General features: G+C 39.9%; 2 protein-coding genes across 4 annotated transcripts in view; both read left to right on the forward strand.

The window, feature by feature from the left end:
- The window catches only part of KLHDC1 (kelch domain containing 1), a 41,876-nt gene extending 36,352 nt beyond the window's left edge, over positions 1-5,524 (forward strand). For both annotated transcript variants that reach the window (XM_032481974.1, XM_032481975.1), the window contains one exon: positions 5,270-5,524. In XM_032481974.1, coding sequence (XP_032337865.1) covers positions 5,270-5,456 — 187 coding nt within the window. In that variant the 3' untranslated portion in view covers positions 5,457-5,524. The remainder of the gene's footprint in view (positions 1-5,269) is intronic.
- Positions 5,525-11,269: 5,745 nt separating this feature from the next.
- KLHDC2 (kelch domain containing 2) overlaps positions 11,270-20,931 on the forward strand; it is a 55,395-nt gene continuing 45,733 nt past the window's right edge. For both annotated transcript variants that reach the window (XM_032481978.1, XM_032481977.1), the window contains exons 1-10: positions 11,270-11,883; positions 14,591-14,670; positions 16,192-16,309; positions 18,425-18,540; positions 18,842-18,923; positions 19,102-19,185; positions 19,713-19,793; positions 19,871-19,929; positions 20,353-20,462; positions 20,614-20,686. In XM_032481978.1, the coding sequence (XP_032337869.1) occupies positions 11,731-11,883; positions 14,591-14,670; positions 16,192-16,309; positions 18,425-18,540; positions 18,842-18,923; positions 19,102-19,185; positions 19,713-19,793; positions 19,871-19,929; positions 20,353-20,462; positions 20,614-20,686 (956 nt within the window). In that variant the 5' untranslated portion in view covers positions 11,270-11,730. The remainder of the gene's footprint in view (positions 11,884-14,590; positions 14,671-16,191; positions 16,310-18,424; positions 18,541-18,841; positions 18,924-19,101; positions 19,186-19,712; positions 19,794-19,870; positions 19,930-20,352; positions 20,463-20,613; positions 20,687-20,931) is intronic.

Here is a 20,931-nt window from a genome sequence, read left to right on the forward strand (position 1 = left end):
ATGGTCTGGACTTTAGAATTTTTGAAAGTACCGAAGGTAATTCCATTGGGCAAAGTTTAGAAATAGCTGCTATAATGATTTATCCTGCCATGTATTGTTACGTATGCTGTGAACAAACATAACTGCTTTCCCTGGGTAGATTGCAAGTTCTTTACATGGAGGGGTCAAGAAATAGAATATTTGACTGCCTGCTATGGGAGGGCACTATGCTCTGAAATGAAAAGTCATGACCTTTCCCATAAATGGTTAATAACTTAGAAGGCAGACTTTCTAACAACTGTAATAGAAAAATAAAGTTGCTTTAAGAGGAACATAAATAAAGTTCGTAAGACTACTAGAGAGGAAGGCCCTTGGTTAAGATGGCAAAGATTAGGGAGGTCTTTGCAGAGGAAGAATTTGAGATAAGAATTTACTATGAACAAGCAGTGCAGAGGTGTTACGGCAAGACATATCTACCAGCATAGTGTGTTCTGGGAACCGAATTCTTGAGTGTCCCTGGGACCTAAGTATGAGGTGGGGAGTTGTAAGAAATGAGGGCAGACAAGAAATCAGATACCATGTGTCATCTAGCACCTGTGTCTCTCATGCAGAAGAGTTTACAGTATCTCTTAGGAGGTCACCAAGCTTTGAAAAATTTGGAGCAGAGTGATGAGATGCTCATATTACAAGTTATAAAATTTATTTGGCAACAGTGTGGATGGGAAATTGGAGGGATATATGACTGGTTAGAAAAGTTGGCAGGGATTATTGCAGTGGACAGACACAAAGTGAAGGTCTGATCAAGAAAGTGGCAGTGGAGCTGGAGAAGGGAGGGAGATAGAGATATTTAGGAGGTAAAATGGGCTTGGTAGTTGAATGGATGCTAAGGGAAAGAAGAAGGAAGCATTAGTGATAAAATATGGCGAAGGCATTGGGTTTGAAGGTGAGATGAGGTAGAAATGTTGAAGTTGATTTGGGGCACATTGAGCTTGAAGTGCTTATGGGACCTGTGGTGGAGCTCTCCCCTAAATAGTTATATACACATGGAGAGAGGTCCGGGCTAGACAGGAAGATTTTAGAATCACTGGAGTATGAGTGGATGTGGGTTAGCTCCGCCCAGGAACAGTTCCAAGAGTAAGGATGAAGCCAACAACTAAGCATTAAGAACTCATACATTTGTAGAGTAGGTAAAGGAGGCACAGGAGAGCGACCAGAGAAGTTGGAGGTGAAGCAGGAGCCAATGGGAGCACCGACACTGAGGGAGGAGAGAACCAGAGATGGAGAGCCTTCTTACTGTAAAGACGTTACTGCATATCTGGACTGAGAAGCGCTGCAGAGCTTGGCAGTCCTAAGAAGCTGTTGGAAAAGTAAAGGTGGAGGCCAGGGTGGCTTCCGGGGACAAGCACCAAAACCAAGGAAGGAGTGAGCATATTTGTTTATATGCTCAGAAGAAGCCAATGGGAAGGAAGTTGTTGGAAACACAAGAAATGAAGGAAATATTAGTGGAGCAGGGTCTTGAGGAGATGGATTTTAGCAAATAGGTAACAGAATTGTCCCTCGACTGGAGAAAGAATACTTTTCTTTAAAAATAGTGGGGAAAGAAGGAAGTATAGATATAAAAACATGAATTTGTTGTTTGGGGGCAGGGCATGGAGAAAGTTTTGGCTGATAGTGAGGTCATCTGATAAAAAAAGGTAGGATATGAACTTAAGAAGGGTGGTGAAGGGGGAGGGGATAGCTCAGTGGTAGAGTGTGTGCGTAGGATGCACTACCTCCTGGGTTCAATCCCCAGTACCTCCATCAAAAAATTAGTAAATAAGTAAGTAAACCTAATTAACTCCCTCCTTCTCCTACCAAACAAACAAACAAACAAAAAAACCCCAAACCCGCCAAAACCAAACAAAGTAGCCTGGTGAAGACTTGACGTAGCTTGTGAGGCAGCCGTGAGCAGATGGCGACTAGGGCTGTGTAACATGGGAGTGCTGGGCCGCGGGAGGGCTCCGCTGAGACCGGCAGAATCAATACGCAGTGAGCCGTGTCTGCAGACGCGTGGTTTTTTCCCGCAGCACCCGGCCGGCCGCCAGGCTGCAGGTGCAGAAAGGACATGGCTGGCTGAACTGACCCACCGTTGGAGTTTAGTCAGTATGGTGGAGCAGAGGGTCAGTGGAGAAGGAGATTAAAGTTGCTGATAAGAGAATGAAGTGCACATGGATAGGAAAGGGCTTGTGCATAGTCTGGATAGGAAAGAAAGTTAAAAGCGGAGGGGTCCTATTTGAAGAACCGGGAACAATCAAAGGAGTCATGGGGATGTAAGAATGAGAAGGATACAGGCTTATGATCCAAGAGGAGAATATGGAATTCAGGGGTGGAACAGATGCTGAAGTCAGTCAAGAGACAAGACTGTTGAGTCCAGGGCCAAAGTCCTCACGACAACGACAGCGGAGAAGGAACGGGAGGCTCATAGGTGGCAGCACCGCGGGGGGAAGTGATAGCAGCCTGGAGGCCGCAGTGAGGAGCCAGGAGAAGGCGTACTGGTATTGGCTCCTTGACTGTGAAAACGGAGATGAGGGGAAATGTGTCCTCTTTTCTCAAGAAGGCTGCACACAAAGCAATTTTCTTAGATTTCAATCAACGTAACGACAGAAAGTCAGAGGAAGCACAGGTGTTGTAGACAAAGGAGAGGTTTGGAAGGGAAGATAAGCAGTGATGGGGAAGATGAACCAGGACAGAAATGAGAGGAAGCAGAAGGTGGATGAGCCTGGCTTTGAGGCGGGGGCTCAGGGCAGCAGTCAGTCAGGCTGCATAGTGTCGCCATTGGCACCTGGTACCGTGCTTCTGCAAAGGGCTGTGTGCCCTTGTGATGCTGAGCATATTTTGATACTTGAATCCAGCAGGAATTTAGTGGTATTTATTGTGTGAGGCATGTTTGCCACAACCAGTTGTCTACAGTGCAGCCAGTGTGATGATTCTACTTTAAATTTAAAGTCAGAAGGCATTTAGCACTTACTGTACTGAGACACTGAAAAAAATAAAGATGAATAGGATATGACTCCTCAAAGAATTTATATAATCTAATGTACTTGTGGGAGCATGCTTATCATAACTTTGGGTGGTTGGATATATGTATAATTTATTCTCATAAAAATAAGATATATTTACTAACAAAATTCACACATTATGAAAAGTATGTGGTAAAAAAAAAATTACCTAGGAACCATCACCCACAATGATCATTGTGTGAGTCTGACATTGTAAAAAGTTTGAAAGGTATCCTTCCAGACTTTAAAATGAAAAACATTTACTGTGCTGAGAGGTCACTGGTCTTAGTGAGAGCAGTATATGTGTGTGTGTGTGTGTGTGTGTGTATAAAGGGTCAAATTATGCATGTTGTTTCTAATCTGCCTTTAAAACTCCTATTATGGATTATCTTTCATGTCAATACATACAATCATTCAGCGTAATAGATCTGTATTTCTGTTTGTAACAGCTGTATAGTATTCTATTTCATATAAGTGCAATTTATTTGCTAGTCTTGATACATATTCAGGATATCTACAATTTTTGACTATTATAAAAATTATGTATGTGATACTCTCATATTTTCCTTTGGAAAACCTGCATATCCCCTCAGGAGAAATTCCTAGAAGGAATATTGATGGATCAAATCACATTTTGTTTTGTGGTGACTCTCCAGTGGCTCCTACTACCCTTAGACAAGCTGCAGATTCCTGAGTGTGGTGTCCAGGACCCCCTCCCCTTTCTACGTCATTTCTTGCTCTGCCCCCACTCTCACACTCTGCCCTCCAGCTATATTTGAACCTCTGAATTGCAGTTTCTGTACTAAATCGTATTTCCCATCTCTAGGGCTTTGCAGCTATGGTTCCTCTGTCTGGAAAGCCTTAGTTTATTTAATTGTTCGAGACTCTCGATCTCAGCCTGGAACTTCCATCTGGAAGTTTCCCCTGACTTGCTAAAGTTGGCTTGGTTATTCTTTCTGATTCCGTAGAACCCTATACCTGTTGTGGGAATTTCATTTTATCCCCATCACAACATTTATAATACTTTATAGTTAACTGTTTATCTTCTTCACTAAATTGTAATCTCCTTGAAGGTTGAAATAGACTTTTTCTCAGTGTTGAGTTTCCTATTTTTAAGATGGTACCTAGTATGTAGGGCACACTGATAAATATTTGTGGAATTAGTTAATGAATGGTAATACAGAGTCTGTCTCCTCATCTGACTCTTCCTCCCCCCACCCACCCCTCCGCCCAGCCAGCTCTGGAAGAACTCAGGACCTGTCATGTCACCACAGCAGCAGAGTTAAGTTTACACCAGATATAAGATTCATTTTATTTTCTCGTACTTCTGTATGTGGAACATTTTCAGTCCTACTTCTTACTTAGAATTTCACAGAATAGAAAGAAAAGGCATCAGAAAATAGGGAAGAAGATATAAATCTCTAGAGTGTAAATCCTGGCAAAAATGGCAACTCAGGTTAACCACAGCAGAATCAAATGATTCTGTTTTTAATACTTTGAAAAAAGATTTACTTACCTTTTTGAATTAAAGTTTATCAGTTGAAATAGATGCTTTTTGGGGGGATAGTTTTTTTTTTTTTTATCATAATCAAGTTTCTTTTGGTTTGAAGAGGACAGAACCCTCTTCAGAGTAGCTTAGGATAAAAAGGAACTGTATTTGGAAGGACACTGCTGTCTAGGAGACTTGGGGGAAAGTGAACCCTGGTCCCCAGAAAGGGAGAACCATAGTGGGCTCTTGCTGGCTTGTGCTGTGTCACTGTTCCATCCCCCTCTTCAGATCAGCTCTCCCTGGGTCCACTGAGGTCGAGTGGGCAACCCAGGGCAATTGTTTATGGAGGGGGGAGGGGGAGGGCCGGGTCACATGGTATAAAATGGATGTTTGATGCTGCATCTTGGGGTACAGTTTGCAGACAGGAGTAAATAGTTATTGGGCCGGAAGGAGGAGTGAAAAGGGTCTTCTATAGATTAACCTGATTAGAAATTAAGTCTGAATCTTTTTTACTTAAAGAATATTAAGCATAGTGAGTTGTAACAATTTTGGTCAGATATAGTCTCTATGCTATAAAAATATACAGTTACTGTAGTGTTCTGGAAATAACATATCCTGTCATGTTCCAAACAATGCAAAGGAAGTACATAATTATGTAAAATTTTTATAATAGTTTTAATTTTTTTATAATACTTACCTAAAAATATTTTATATTATAACTTCAAGTTCAAAAACAAGTAATTCTGTTATTTTTTTTTTATAGGTCATGCCTTGACTGCATTGGTAAAAATGCTATAATTTTAGAAAGTCAGGTATCTCTATTACCTCCTAAACTTCTCCAACAAGTACTCAAAAAAATAACATTTTGGACTGCAGCTAATCACCGAGAAGAACAAAGAGCTCAAAAAGAAGAAAAAGAAAAGAAGTGTCAGTGGATCAGTAGCGATTAAGTTGTAATGTACTCTGTATATTTAATATGTTTAAACATTTTAATCAGACTGTATGTTTACCCCCTAAATTGAAGGCTTTATTCAGAAGATAAAATTTGAAACAAAAATTCTATGTTAAAGTGATTATATGGCATGAGATATATAGGAAGAAGATGTTAATGGCAGATTAATTTATATTTATATTTGCAAATTAATTTCCTTATCAGCTGCAGAAAAAAAATATAGTTTCTGAAAGTCAGTACAATTGTATGGGACTTTAACTCACTGTGTCCTCTTTACTGGAAAGATTATACAGACTTGTAGAGAATAAGAAATTACCCCCAAGGACTTTAGGAATCCCCCAACACAATGATAGAGATATATATGCAAACATTTCATATCAACTTTCAGAAAGAATAGATTTTTCTTGCCTTTACAATTACTTAAACCTTTCCATTAAATAACTCAGTTGTTTAAATAACTTCTCCTTAAATTACTAATATAGTTGGCCAAAATGATAAAATAGGCAAACACTGCTATGGTATTAGATTTTGAACTTCTGCCCTTTAGCACTTACCTAGTAAAGTATTCTTAAGCATCATTGCAACTTTTCCTCACATGTATTTGAGTTGGGGAATAAATGTCTTCAATTGTCTTTCTGTTACCCCTAAGTTACTAGTTTGTCCAGTTTTACAGGTACATAAAGACCATGTTTTAAAGTGTCTAAAGTAGAGATTTCTTTATTCATACTGGCTTTGAAATATTGAGAGGCAATATGTTGATTAAATTTTGAGACACATTAAAATACATTTTGCCTTGGAGGAGTGCTTCTAAAGTAATTTTCATAAATTATGAAATGGGATGATCACCTAGTAATTTGCATTTCTAGAAACCCTCTGTTTGGCCCACACCATCCTGCAGAGTTGGTGCAGAAGACCCAGGATATTCAAAATATGTTATCTTCTCATTTGTTTTCAGTTTTCACTGCCTAGAAGGAAATGGAACACAAGTATTTATTTAATTTTCCTTGAAATAGTACTTTTGCCATAATTAAGAAATTGTTCATTTATCATAGTCATACCCTTCCACTGAATTACTTATAACAATGAATTACTAAAAAGCTTGGTATATAAAATTACTCTCTACAATCCACCATGCAAGTTGTCTCTGAAATTTAAAATGTTATAGTAAATATATTTCTATATTGAAATAGATGTGTAATTTATAATGAAAATTACAGTAGTGTGTAATACCATTAAATTTTAGAGATATATTTTATATATCTGTTCTGTATTTTGGATGTGTAAATCTTCTATTTATGTATTGAAATATCTTGTGTTTACATTTTATTTATTATACAAACTACATAGAATTACTATTTTCCTAGTTTTGTTAGTGTGAACCAGTCATTAGACTTGATTGTGTAAACAATATTTCAGTGTAAGTTTTAATTTTTTTCTTACTATTTTTAGGCTGAATAACAGATTTAGAAAGTGAATCTCACAGGTAATATACATCTTAAAAGTAATTATTTTGTTACTATGAACATCTGTATCAGCATTCTGTATTTAAGGGGAAAAAAATCACACCCTATTCATGATAGATGACTTTGAATGGAATGAAACATTTTTTTTTTCTGGGGTTTAATTCTTTTTTTTTTAATTGAGTTGTAGTCAGTTTACAATGTTGTGTCAGTTTCTGGTGTACAGCACAATTTTTCAGTCATACGTGAACATACATATATTAATTTTCATATTCTTTTTCACTGTGAGCTACTAAAAGATCTTGAATATATTTCCCTGTGCTATACCATGGAATGAAACTTTAAAATGGCTTCTGGATTATGTGAATACCTCCTCTAGCCTCTTAGAAAAGCATTTCTGTTTTTAAATGGTTTACTTAGAAGTTGAATTAGCCCCCTCAAAATGCACACTTTCATTTAGGCTTCAAGAGAATGAAAATCTATACATTATTTATGGCACATAAAACTGGTGCTGTTCTTACTTGATTTAATATATTGTGCTACTTCAACAAGTTGTATGTCCTGAGATATCCCCATAATACGAGTGGCAGGGAATTCTGATCTGATCTTCAGTTTCTAAAACTTGGCTTAAACCAGCGCTTCCCTGCTCTTAGATGTAGAAATTCTAGGAGCTGGCAAAGCCAGTTTTGAACATCCCAGTGAAGCAGTATTCCTTCCTGATTTCTTACCACTGATGGTTTACTATCAACTTTTGTGCTGCTGACCTGTGCCGTGTATGGGAGCCCAGGGCAACAACAGACTAATAACTTTATCTCTGAACTCTCCCTTACTGGTTCTCTATTTGAAAGATGACTGTAGAGGGTTGACTCTTTTTTTCCCAGGTGGTTCACAAAATAGGTTTCCAGTCTGGTTTTCAAGGAAAGAGAATTTCTGGCCATCTTTATTATGTCTATCAGGATATCCCTCCAATGTCAGCAAGGATTCTTTTGAGGTATTACCATTTTTTGAATGATAATAGTAAATAGCGTATCAAAGTTAGTGTCCATTTTTTCCAAATATTATCTTTGCATAAACACCTTTAAAAAATTATTAGTCTTTTGATAGAAACTTTAAAATATTCTTTAGCACTTCATACTGTCAGCCCAGGAACAAAGCGATGTTTTCACCAAAACACATTTATATGTATGTATGTGTGAGAAAGAAATAATTATAAACTCACTAAAATAGAACAATTTTCAGGGAAGTATATACTGTCTGACAAATTAAAATTGTGATTGCAGAACATTTCAAAGGAAAAGAAGTAGTTTTAAGAAACAAATAATACCCCGTGCCTACCTTTTTTTGGGTGCCTGTTTTCCCATTGTATTAGTGTGATTCTATTGGGATTTCCAGTTTGATGAAATTACCATACAGTCCAGCATGTGGGTACAGCAAGAACTTTTATTTTTTGGTATAATGGACTGAATGTTTGTATTCCCACAGAATTCATGTGTTGAAACCCTAATCTCCAATGTGATGGTCTTTGGAGGTGAGGTATTTTGAGAGGTAATTAGGTTTAGATGAGGTCATGAGGGTGAGGACCCAATGATGGGATTAATGTCCTTACAGGAAGAGGAAGAGTTCAGATTGCACTCTCTCTCTCTCTCACTCTCTCTCTCTCTCACTCTCGCTCTCCCCAACTCACGGAGATGCAGTGAGAAGGCATCTGCAAGGCAGGAAGAGGGCCCTCACTAAGAACCAAATCTGTCAGCACATGATCTTGGACTTTCCAGCCTCCAGAACTGTGAGAAATAAATATCTGTTGTTTAAGCTGTTCAGTTTATGGTATTTTGATACAGCAGCCTCAGCTAAGACACACCTGAAATCCACAGTTTACATTAGGGTTCATTTTTGGTGGTGTACTTTTTATGGGTTTAGACAAATGTATACTAACCTGTGTCCAACTTTATACAAACTAGTTTCACTTCCCTAAAAATCCCATGTGTCCTGCCGCATCATTCCTCCTTCCCCTCTAAACCCTGGCAACCATGGATGTTTTATTGTCTCCATAGTTTTGCCTTTTCCACAGTGTTACATAGTTGGAATCATATAGTGTGTGCCCTTTTCAGATTGGCTTATTTCATTAGTAATATGCGTTTGTTTCCTCCATGTTTTTTCATGGCTTGAAAAGATGGCTCATTTCTTTTCAGCACTGAATGATACTCCATTGTCTGGATGTACCACAGCCATTTTTTACAATTTTCTACATAGATAATCATGAACAAAGGTGGTTTTGTTTGTTTCTTTCCAACTTTAATTTCCTCCTCTTGTCTTATTGTATTAGCTAGGACATCCAGTAGTATGTTGAAAAGTAGTGGTGAGAGAGGGACATCCTTCCCTTGTTCCTGATCTTAGTAAGAAAGACTCTAGTTTCTCATCATTAAGGACAATACTGACTGTAGGTTTTTTGTAGATGTTCCTTATCAAATTAAGGATGTTCCTCTCTATTCTTGTTTGCTGAGTTTTTTTTTTTTTAATCATGAATAGGTGTCAGATGTTGTTAAATGCTTTTTCTGCTTCTATTAATATGTTCATGTGATTTTTTTCTTTTTTAGCTTGTCGATATGATGGATTACATAGGTTGATCTTTGAATGTTAACCAACCTTGCATACCTGGGATAAGTCCCACTTGGTCACAGTGCATAATTCTTTTTAAATTTTTTTGTATTTGATTTGCTAATAATTTGTTGAGCATCTTTGCATTTATGTTCATGAGAGATACTGGTCTGTTGTTTTCTTGTGATGTCTTGTCTGGTTTTGGTATTTGGGTAATGTTGGCCTCAAAATGAGTTAGGAGGTATTCTCTCTGCTTCTGTCTTCTAAAAGAGATTGTAGAAAATTGGTATAATTTCTTCCTTAAATGTTAGAATTTACCAGTGGCCCCATCTGTGCCTGCTGCTTTCTGTTCTGGAAGGTTATTATTGATTCGATTTCTTTAGTAGATATAGGCCTATTCAGATTATCTATTTCTTGTTATATGAGATTTGGCAGATTGTGTCTTTCAGTGACTTGGTACATTTCACCTAACTTATCAGATATGTGGGCACAGAATTGTTCATAATATTTATTATCCTTTTAATGTCTATGGGATCTGTAGTGATGTTCCCTGTTTCATTTCTGATACTAGTAATTTGTGTTTTTTTTTTTTCTTAGCCTGGCTAAAGGCTTATTGATTTCATTATCTATTCAAAAAATCAGCTTTTGGTTTTATTGCTTTTTCTCTATTGATTTTCAGTTTCATTGGTTTCTGTTTCTTTTCATCATTTCGTTATTGCTTTTATTCTGCTTATTTTGGATTTGATTCACTCCCCTTTTTCTAGTTTCCCAAGATGGAAACTTAGATGATTGATTTTAGATCTTCTTTTTTAATATATGCACTCAATGCTATACATTTCTAAGTACTGCTTTTACCTACATCACGAATTTTGATAATCTGTAAACACACAAGCAGTGGCTAGGGAAGGAATTTCAGGTTCTGAAAATTTTAGTTTGGAAAGCCTTTTGTCGTTGTTCAAAGTACTCCTACATAGTGTTCCCAGCGAAAAGGTGGGGAAGGGAGAGGATAAAGCACACGCATCTCCACAAACACATCCAAGTATAGAAGCACCATTAGATTAGGGAATTCAGATGTAGTCTAGTCTAACCTTATTTTACAGGTGAGGAATCACGTTTAGATTACATACAATAATTCTCAAATTCCTCCTGACCTAACTTAAATGTATTATATAAAAATGTAAGAAAAAAGTGTCTGTGTGTTTGTGAATAGGATTCACTCTCCTCCCTGAAGGCCTGGGGTGGTGACGGTTTCTGAAACAGTTTGGGAGCACTAAGAAGATGCACCACTAAATTAAGATTTCTACTGGACCACAGGGGCCTGTGGAGAGGGAAATGCCTTGAACCGGTCCGCGGACTCAATCAGGGCGGCACGCAGTCTGGGACCTGCCGTGCACACCCGCAGGGATCGCCTCAGGGAAGCTGCGGAGCGGTCGCGGCTGGACCAGGGGGGAGGTGAGAGGCTCCACCTCCAACCCACACCCCTACCCGGTGTCCTCGGGAAGACAGGGCACTACTCGGAAACCCCGAGACCAGAAACTTACTAGGCGAGCAATTTCACTTCCTCCTTCCAGGCCGTTTGAGAACATTCCTCAATCGAACAAGGCCTTCTCGGGAAGAAGCTTTTTTTTTTTTTTTTTTTCGAGAATCTGGTTAATTCAGCATATCCTTGCAGTGAAAGGAGGCTCGGAGTGTGCTTGGAAGTCCCTCTAGCTTCGGCGACCGGACTTTCGCGAAGACCGAGGCGCCTCGGAGTCGGACCGTCGGGACGGCGGCGGCGGGAGGACCCGGCGGCGGGAGGACCCCGCTCTGGGGGCGCTGAGCGTCGGCCACGCTTCCGGAGCCCGGCAGGCGGCGTCAGCGGAACGGGCGGTTCCGGCCGCGGCGTAAACAAGAGCCGTCGGCGGCGAGAAGCGAGCTGGAGGCGGGGCGGATAGGCTAGAAGCTCGCACCGGGCTGAGGCGGACCTCGGCCCTCCCCGCTCCGTGCCCTGCGCCCTCGCCGCCCCCCGCCCCGCCCCCCGCCCAGGTGGCGAGAGGCCGTCCTCGCTGAGGCGGCCGGGAGGACGCGAGCGCGGGCGGCGAGGGAGCGGCCCTGACGCCGTGTCTTTCGCCGCCGCCTCCTCGCCTCGCGCCGCCGTGCGATTCTTTCTTCTTTTTCCTTTGTCTTCACCCCCTTCGCGGGTGTGGGAATTGCTGTGGACCGCGGTGCAGCCTCAAGATGGCCGATGGCTACGAAGACCTGCGGGAGGACGACCTCCCGGGGCCGGCCTACGAGGGCTACGAGTCCTCGGAGCTTGCCTGCCCCGCCGAGCGCAGCGGCCACGTAGCCGTCAGCGACGGGCGCCACATGTTCGTCTGGGGCGGCTACAAGGTCAGTGGGTGTCCGGGCGGCGGCGGCGGCGGGCGTCGCGCGGCTCTTAACCCGGCGCCGGGACGGAGGGCCGGGCGGGAAGGCCAAGCGGCCGCCGAGGCGTCCCCCGCCTCCCTCACGTCGCGACTCCGCCCGTGGGTTCCTTCTCTGCGAGTGCGGGAGCCGTCCCACGGGTCTCCAGAGCCCGACCCAAGGCTCCTGGGCAGCTGTCACGCCGACCTTTTGCTTACAAAGCCCGCTCCCCTCTCCCCCAGCCCCGCGCTGCTCGCGGCGGCCCTGCGCGCCCGGTCCGACCTCCCAGCGTTATTTCGGGGGAGGGCCCGTTGGGCCGTGCATCACGAGGAAATGTGTTTTACATAGAAAGACTTGGGAGTGTGTAAGAGGTAACGGTGCGTGATGTCACTCGTATGCTTTATCGGGCCTACCTAGGAGCGCATTACCCTCTGGAACTGGGGTTATGCGGCCCGCTCTTGGGGTGACCCCTGTGCAGGAAAATCCGTCAGAATTCCGAAACGCCTTGAATGAGGCGATTCAGGAGTCCTGTTAGGATCCCAGCCACACCTGTGCACCTGCCAGCCCAGTGTTTGAACGTTTCGGGGCTGTTTTCCTTTTGATTTCAGTGGAGAAAGGGTTGAGATTTTTCAAAAGAAACCCCTATTAAGAAAATAAATGGAAACGCTCTACCGATAACCGAGAAAATCAACAGCAACCGTTTTAACTACAGAGTGCAGCTCTTTGACACCCCCCCGCCCCCAATCATAAACATTGTGGTTAGTTACCAGTTTAGAGCATTTAGTTGCGTTTCTTCTCTTCCTCTCGCAGGGAATCCTAACCCAGGTGTCTTGCATTTAAACCTTGCTCGCTGGTTCTCCTGCCCTTTTGCTTGAAGAGTTTCCCAGTAACACTCCACATTCTAGAATTGTTTTATTTCATTCCCTGGGCTGGCTTTGATCTATTCCTACCAAACATTATTCTTTTTAGTCCCTTTTGGTTTTAAAAATGATTCCCCCCTGCCCCTGTTTGTATAAAATCTAGTACACTACACCCGTGCCTTCCATGACTTGTTCTGTGATTCCGGTAATAGATTTTTAGCTTATGGTACTGTTCCAACTTTAGTATATGTGCTGCCGAAGCGAGCACAGCTTATGGTACTGTTGATGTGATCATAGTTGACCATTTTTTAGGTGACTCTGAAAAGATAGATGGGATAAACTGCTAAAGCCATCCTGATTACTTCATTTGGTTTAACCAGAGAATTTTTTCTTTTTGCCAATCCTAATGAATCTGGAATATTTTCCCCAGCCTCCAATGAGTATGTTTTTAGAGGAGGGTATTTGGTAGGAGGAAGGGGACCGGTATGTGGTGACCTGTATTAAAATATAATTAATTCCCTTGGAGAAAAGTAAACGTGTTAGTCTTCAGTCTGAACTACTTTATTCATCATCCTATTTGTAAAAATCAGCAATATTGAGGGGATGGGACTTCTCACAAAGGAGGAAGATGGGGACAAGGAGGGTTGTCAGAGTGGAAGATTTCTGAAGGTGAGCTTGGAGGGCCTGGATGCCTGGGGCTGAGGCAGACTGGAGAAGCATGATCCGTGAAGCAAGCTGTGGTACCAGGCTATCCTCCACATTTTGGCTAGAAGCCCTAAGAGTTAGCATAAAATGGGAAGCCCTTGGGTATTGTTCTGATGGCAGTAAACCCTAGCTTCCTGCTCAGAAGTCAGGTTTCCTCCCTGGGCCAGGCTTATCTACTCCGGGTAGTACTCCGGGTAGATTACTACCGTCTTGCTTCCAGCCTTTCCTTTTCGAAAGTGGTGGAGTGGAGAGAGAAATGTTTATGTGGCCAGCTGTTCTAGTCTGTATAATACTCAAGCTTTTAAGACTCTGGCACCCATTCTCAGTGAACTGTAATTGTTTGCTGTATGTGGACCTTGTTCAGAAAGTGGCCAGGGAGGTTCAAAGGCTGGAGAATTCAGGCAATGGTTGAAGTTGCAAATTCAGGGAAAGAAGGTTAGAATCCTAGTTTCACCATTACTTGCTAAGGAACCTTGGGCAAATTACTCACCTGCCTAAAAAACCCACTTTCTTGTAATACCAACTATATCTTAGGTTTGTTGTGAGGATGAAACAATAAGCTCTGGATAGCACTTAGCTGCTTCTGGCATATGGTAAGCTCAGCCTGTTACCTGAAGGGAAATGGAGCAGAAAAAGGAGCTTAAAATTTTGCACAAAATTTATATCTGCAGTTCTGCCCTCTCTGCTTCTTAGTAGAGAATGAATGGGTGAAAGGGGAGAATGGCTAGAAAACTTCACATCACATGTTAGTGTGAATCAGGTACTTTCAAAGTAGACCTTTCTTTAGCCTGCCCACTATGGCAGGCCCCCTGTAAAGTCATGCAACTGAAATTTGGTGCAGGGACTGTTCAGGATAAAGCGGCCTTAGAGATTTCCCTCAGATCTCTTAACTCCCTACCCTCCCTCAACTGCTGTATCAGAAGTTTGAATTGAGGGCTGTCTGTATTAACCATTACCTTGAGTATGTGGCATTGGGGCAGGGAGGGTTGTGCATTTGATAGAATTATTAAGCTCTATTTAAGTTTTCATACTCTCAGTATCTCAAAAAAGATAGATATGAAAAAATATACAGTGGTGCCTCTTTACCAATTATTTTTTATATTTGCTTTTTTTTTTTTGGCTTTTTTTAGAGTAATCAAGTTAGAGGATTATATGACTTCTATCTGCCGAGAGAAGAACTGTGGATCTACAACATGGAAACTGGAAGATGGTAACTGTGGATATTATGAAAATCCAGATAAATTGCAAACAAAAACATACTCTGTAAAACCCATTCTAATGAATAAAAATACTTTAATTAAAGAGGTTAAGGTCTCTACATATTTTGAAAACAGTGTTCTGCTAGTTTAGCTTAGCTGCTTTAGCATCTCTGCAGTAGTTCAGTAGTTACTAGATGCTTTTATGACCTTTGAAAAAATTTCTGTTCAGAGCTGAGTGAAGTATTATAGTAATATTAAAGATGTAGAGGCTTCAGATTCTGGGATGGAAATACAGAAGTTCCCTATTTATTTTTTTCAAGATTTTATATGTTCTGTTATGCAGTCTCTTGAATGAGAAAAGAATTTCTAGATTGTATCTGCTAGAAATAAAGGTAGTGTTCTATTTTAATGAACTCTAATATTAAAATATCTATGTAGATCTCTTTGCAATTAACTTAAATTTGCCTTCCATACAAACTGGGCATATTCTGAAAGCACCTTTTGCCAGTCTCATAAAAGCAGTACTCAAGAGTATGTTCTTAGCAGAATTAATGTGATTCTCAAAATACTGGGTTGGCTATTTTGGGGGATTTATAAAGTAGTCATCCCCATGGTTTGCTTTGTGAAAGCTTTCTGTGTTACATATTTTAGCATATCATAGACCTCAGACCTAGGAGAATAGTAGCCCCTCTTGATCAAGAGTTCAGTTAAAAATAAATTAGGATTATTTTTAGACGTAGCCCATCAGTGTCAGTCTAGCTGTTTAATGACCTTTTTCTAGAGAACTAGAAATTCATACTAGTATTCCTTTAAAGGGGAGTTCTACATTTTTTTTTTAACAATTCAGCCCCATGAGGAATTTTTAAATATTAGTCTGTCAAAACTTAAGAGTTTAGCATAGATAAAGTGATACTGTGAGCAAAAGACCCTGAGTGTTAATTAATATTCCGAATCTTAGGATTCTTAGCTTTCTGACTCAGATTCACTTTTATCTTCAGAATGAGTTAAAACATGTAAAGAGCAGTCAGAGGAGTGCCTGGCCTATAGTATAGTATAGTCTGCAGTCTTATATCAGGTCTGAATCAGATTCATTTGAACGGCTAAAAGGTGACTGAGTTAAAGACACCTATTAATCTGTCAGCTGGGATACCGAAGTGTTTTTCATTTTGGGTTCTTGGTCCGCTCAAAAACAAAAACAAAACGATTATTTTTGGCCAAGTGAACAAAAAAGCAAATGATTTAGTTTGAGAAACGTAAGATGGTTTACTCCTAGAATAAGAAAATATGACAGGTAGGCTTTTAGATCCTCCCATTCTGCCCACGTGTAGACCCGCCGGCTCAGCCTGCAGAATGGGTGAAGAGGGGTGAGTTCTTGTAACTAATTTTAGAGCCAGAAGAGACCCTCGACATACCTATTCAGCCTGCTGGTTTTATTTTTTCCCCTTTATTGTGGGAATAGAAGTAGAAGAAAAATGAATAGATTTTTGCATTTCTTTTTGAGAAATTTAATTAATTCATTTTTTCCCCCTCAGGAAAAAAATTAACACTGAAGGTGATGTTCCTCCTTCTATGTCAGGAAGCTGTGCTGTGTGTGTAGATAGGGTGCTGTATTTGTTTGGAGGACACCATTCAAGAGGCAATACGAATAAGGTTAGTGTTTCTAAGGATTATGGTTCAAGGCAATTTTGTTCTTTTTCAGACATCTTCAGATTTCTAAAGTTAGCCCATACTTATTCCTGTTCCAGTTAAAAAATATATGTACTTGATGATGGTATGAATATGCAGTTTAGTGTTTTGTCTGCCAGTCTGTATTTACCTAGGTTTTTTGTAAAATCAGCTTTGGTTGTAATTTTTTTTTTATTCACTTTTTTTTTAATGGAGGTACAGGGGATTGAACCCAGGACTCCCCTCCCAAATCAGCTTTGGTTGTAAAATCAGAGGTTTTGTAAGGTGTAACTTCTAGGTTTTCTTTTCTTTTTTTTTTTTTTTAATGGAGGTACTGGGGATTGAGCCCAGGACCTCATGCATGCTAAGCATGTGCTCTACCACTGAGCATATTATACCCATTCCCCCAGGTTGCTTTCTTTTTTTGTTCTTGGAAGCTGCTTGTTCTCTTAAAAATCTGGAGTGTTAGATGAATATTAGTTAATTACATGAAAACAAGATGCAATCATTGAGGGCAGGGTAAAAGTAACAGGCCACCACTCAAAAGGCTGGAAGGATAAATTAATGCTGATGAAATTTTATATACTAACGTTCCTGGAACATGGCACCATAAGATATTGTTTGGATTCTGTCTGTGTTTTTCCCAAATAGGAAGAAGTTATCAGGTTTTCTTGGGCCAGAAAGAGACAGATGAAATCAGTCAGAAAGGTGCATGTGATATAGGTTGACTCTTAACAATTCATTTCTTTGGCAACTTAGTAAGCACCTTAATGCTGAGCACTTGGTTAGACATTGGAGACAGAGATGAATGATACAGTCCCCAGCGCTAGGAACTTACATTCTAGAAGGGACACATGTAAGTATGACTTCAGTAGCATGAGGAGGAGGAGATAAACAGAGTCTGGCTCATAGTAACAGCTCAGTAAGTACTGATGAATCTGAAAAAGAATCCTTGCCATTGTGTGTGGTAGAAGAGAGGAACAGAAACATCAAAGTCTTCACCCAAGAGGCAGTGTTTGAATTGAATCATGCACTTAGAAGGGATAGCTAAGGTGTAGGGACCAAGATGCAGAGGTATAAGCAAATATGTCATATTCATGGAAATGCCAAGTGGTTTGGTATAGGTGGAGCACGTGGCTGAAATGGTTTCAAATTTCAGGCTGTGCTCCTAGGAACTCCAGGGATTTCTTTGAGATGCCTTGGGACACCTGTGAGGGGAGCATAATGGTGTTAGGCAGGCTCCAGACTGCCCCTTCCTCCTCCATTTTAACAAGGGTAGCTCCACTTTTATTTTTATATTTAGGCTTTTGATTAAGATTTTGTTTGAAGAAAGGATTATGTGCCTAAAAGGTTTTCTGAGGCACTGCTGTAGGCTGTAATTGAGCCATGTATTTTTCAGGGCCAAGGGAGAGAAAAGTAATTTTGACATAACATGAGGAAGCTTGGGAAAAAGAGAAGCTGTGGCTTTTGTTGGGGGGCGGGGGGGGGGGGGGGCGGTAGTCAGAGAAATGGTAGTAGTTAGTTCAATGACTGTGGTTATTTTAAGTATGACTGAAAGGAAGCTTTAGGAGTCTTAGAGAAGTAAAAAAAAAAAAAGGTAAGATTTATTTAAGTACCTGAACATGAACTCTTTGAAAGAAAGATGAATACTTAATCTTACAAGATTTATCCTTAGCTCCTAGAGTTAAGTAGGCACTTAAGACGTGTTTGTTAAACTGAAATTGAAAGCAAAATTGCTGATTTTTTGGTTAATGTCATCTTGATACCATAAATTAGATCAGTACAACTCAAAGTACCTATCTAAGGCCAAGAATGTAAATCAACACACTTCTACTCCTTCATCAAAAAGGTGTGTATGGGAAAAAATAAGCTGAACTAAACAGGATGCACAGTGACTTTGTAATTGACATTCTGGCTGAAGTTCCTTATCTAAACTCAGACCAGTTAACAGTTTGCAGACTGGCAGCCAGTCTGCAGTTATACTTTTACTAGCACTGAAATAGATGACATTCTTACTGTCATAGATCACAATAAAACTAAATGCCAAGGCAGAATTTCTTTCACATGACAAAATCTAACTGAAATCATTGCTTCTGACAGTTCTACATGCTGGATTCAAGGTCTACAGACAGAGTGCTACAATGGGAGAGAATTGACTGCCAAGGAATTCCTCCATCATCAAAGGACAAGCTTGGTGTCTGGGTATATAAAAACAAGTGAGTTAGCAGCACTATAGGTTTGGGTTTTATGTGGAAAGTGGTTTGCCATTCAAGTAGCCTTAGCCCATAACCACTGTAACTGCAGAACATGCCTTCAAGGGCCCATATGAGGACTAAGTGTAGTGGCAGAGCACTTAACATCGCACCTAAGACACTGTTTGCCATATTAGCCATTATTATTTGAATAAGTATTTCTGTATACTCACGTGTGCCTTCTCAACTCATGGAATATGACAAAATAAGAAAAAAATCTCTTGTGGATGTTGAATTTTTAGTATCTTGGTTTTTTATCAAACAGGTTAATATTTTTTGGAGGGTATGGATATTTACCTGAGGACAAAGTTTTGGGAACTTTTGAATTTGATGAATCGTCTTTTTGGGTAAGTGAAGTTTCATATTTGCACATGGCTTACTTATTAGTCTGTTGACATAATAATATTTTATGTTTGCTATTAGCTTTGTTCATTTTGCCTTGTTAATAAACCAGACAAAGGCTAAGTGATTTTACAAAACATTATTTGTAAAATAACTCAGATTTTTATTATTTGTTTTCTGTAGAATTCAAGTCATCCGAGAGGATGGAATGATCATGTACATATTTTAGACACTGAAACATTTATCTGGAGCCAGCCTGTAACTACTGTGAGTTACTAAAGAATAATGAATTATTAAAGCAAGACTGTTTAGAGAAGAAGGAGTTGGCAGGTAGTGTACAACTGACAGTTCATCATTCTCCAAGGAGTCTAAAACTCAGAGAAGTGTAAGGAATGTACAGACTAAGCCAGTATCTATTACCTAACAGATGTTAAGTGGTACTGTTTGTAATTAAATAAGTGACCTGGTGCTAGACTGGAATTTAAGGTACTCAAACGTTAGATTTCTTTTTCCTCTAACACAGAAGTCATATAATGTGCTAGCTTTTATTTTAAAAGATAAAAGCAAGCAGGCAAACATTTTGTTATATGGACTAGCCCATTCAGTAGTACATCTCCAGAATTAAAATTCCTGGTTTTCGTAGTCATCCTTCAGTACTGCTGTTTAACCAGACGTCTGTACTGCAGCTTAAAAGCTCAAGTGTCTTGCATAATCTTATCTTACATCCAGAAGACTCTTTCTGGTACTTACAGAAAGTTCACTTATTTATTGAATTGCTTTCATGACTTTGCTAGGGTAAAGCACCTTCACCTCGTGCTGCCCATGCCTGTGCAACTGTTGGAAACAAAGGCTTCGTGTTTGGAGGCAGATATCGAGTGAGTAAATAAACAGTTTCAATGATTTGCTTTTGAAATACCCAAAATGATAACTACTTATAATTATCCTTTTTTAGGATGCCAGAATGAATGATCTTCACTATCTTAATCTGGATACATGGGAGTGGAATGAATTGTAGGTATCACTTTAGACAGTTATTTAGAAAAGTTTCTCAAAAACATTTCAGTGGATTTTCCCCTTACTCTCTATTATTAGTATGTAATGTACTTGCTTACATTTTCTGTAACTGTGAATTTAAGTAAACATCACTAAATCCTAAAGAAGGAATTTTATTTTTTTTTATTTTCAGTTCCCGTAAGTGTATGCCTGGCACATAGCATGTTTTCAATGTTTGTTGAAAAGAAAAGGTCTAAAGTTGACTCTACCTTCAAAGAAAATAGTTCATTCTAAAGCATGTAGTTGCTAATACCAAGAAGCCTTTTTAAAGTTTCTTTTCAAAATTCCATATAAATTTATAAAGAAAACTTTTTCAGTATTCCTCTGCATTACAGTAGCTGCTTTTAAACATAGATATTGTAACTTAGCTATTGTTTTCAGAATTCCACAAGGCATATGCCCAGTTGGCCGATCTTGGCACTCACTAACACCAGTTTCTTCAGATCATCTCTTTCTCTTTGGAGGATTCACCACTGATAAACAGCCACTAAGTAAGTCCTTTAAAAACATAAAGGGAAATATACTTTATGTACCTACTCAAAATCTGATTTATTACCATTCTTGTTAAAGCTGTGCCCTTTAAATATCAATGTCACATTGACAGAGTAACATACTTCATAGCTCGCTCTTTGCTTCATTCAGGTGATGCCTGGACTTACTGCATCAGTAAAAATGAATGGATACGATTTAATCATCCCTATGCTGAAAAACCAAGGTATGAACTATTTAAAAGGTAATTTTTATGCTGAATGAGGTCCATAGAGATGTACAAGGTTGGTAATGATTGAGGAAATTCTGGCTGCATTCAATCCATCATTCTTGTAAAAATCCTAGCATTCACTAAGGTTTAACATTGTACCTTTTGAAAGAAAACCAGTGTATCCTAGTACCAGTGCTTTCTTCTCCATTATCTGTGTGTGAAAAATAGTGCTGGATTTTGATTTTTGCTTCATCATAAAA

Source organism: Camelus ferus, chromosome 6 (assembly GCF_009834535.1).
Source record: "Camelus ferus isolate YT-003-E chromosome 6, BCGSAC_Cfer_1.0, whole genome shotgun sequence".
Classification (NCBI taxonomy): domain Eukaryota; kingdom Metazoa; phylum Chordata; class Mammalia; order Artiodactyla; family Camelidae; genus Camelus; species Camelus ferus.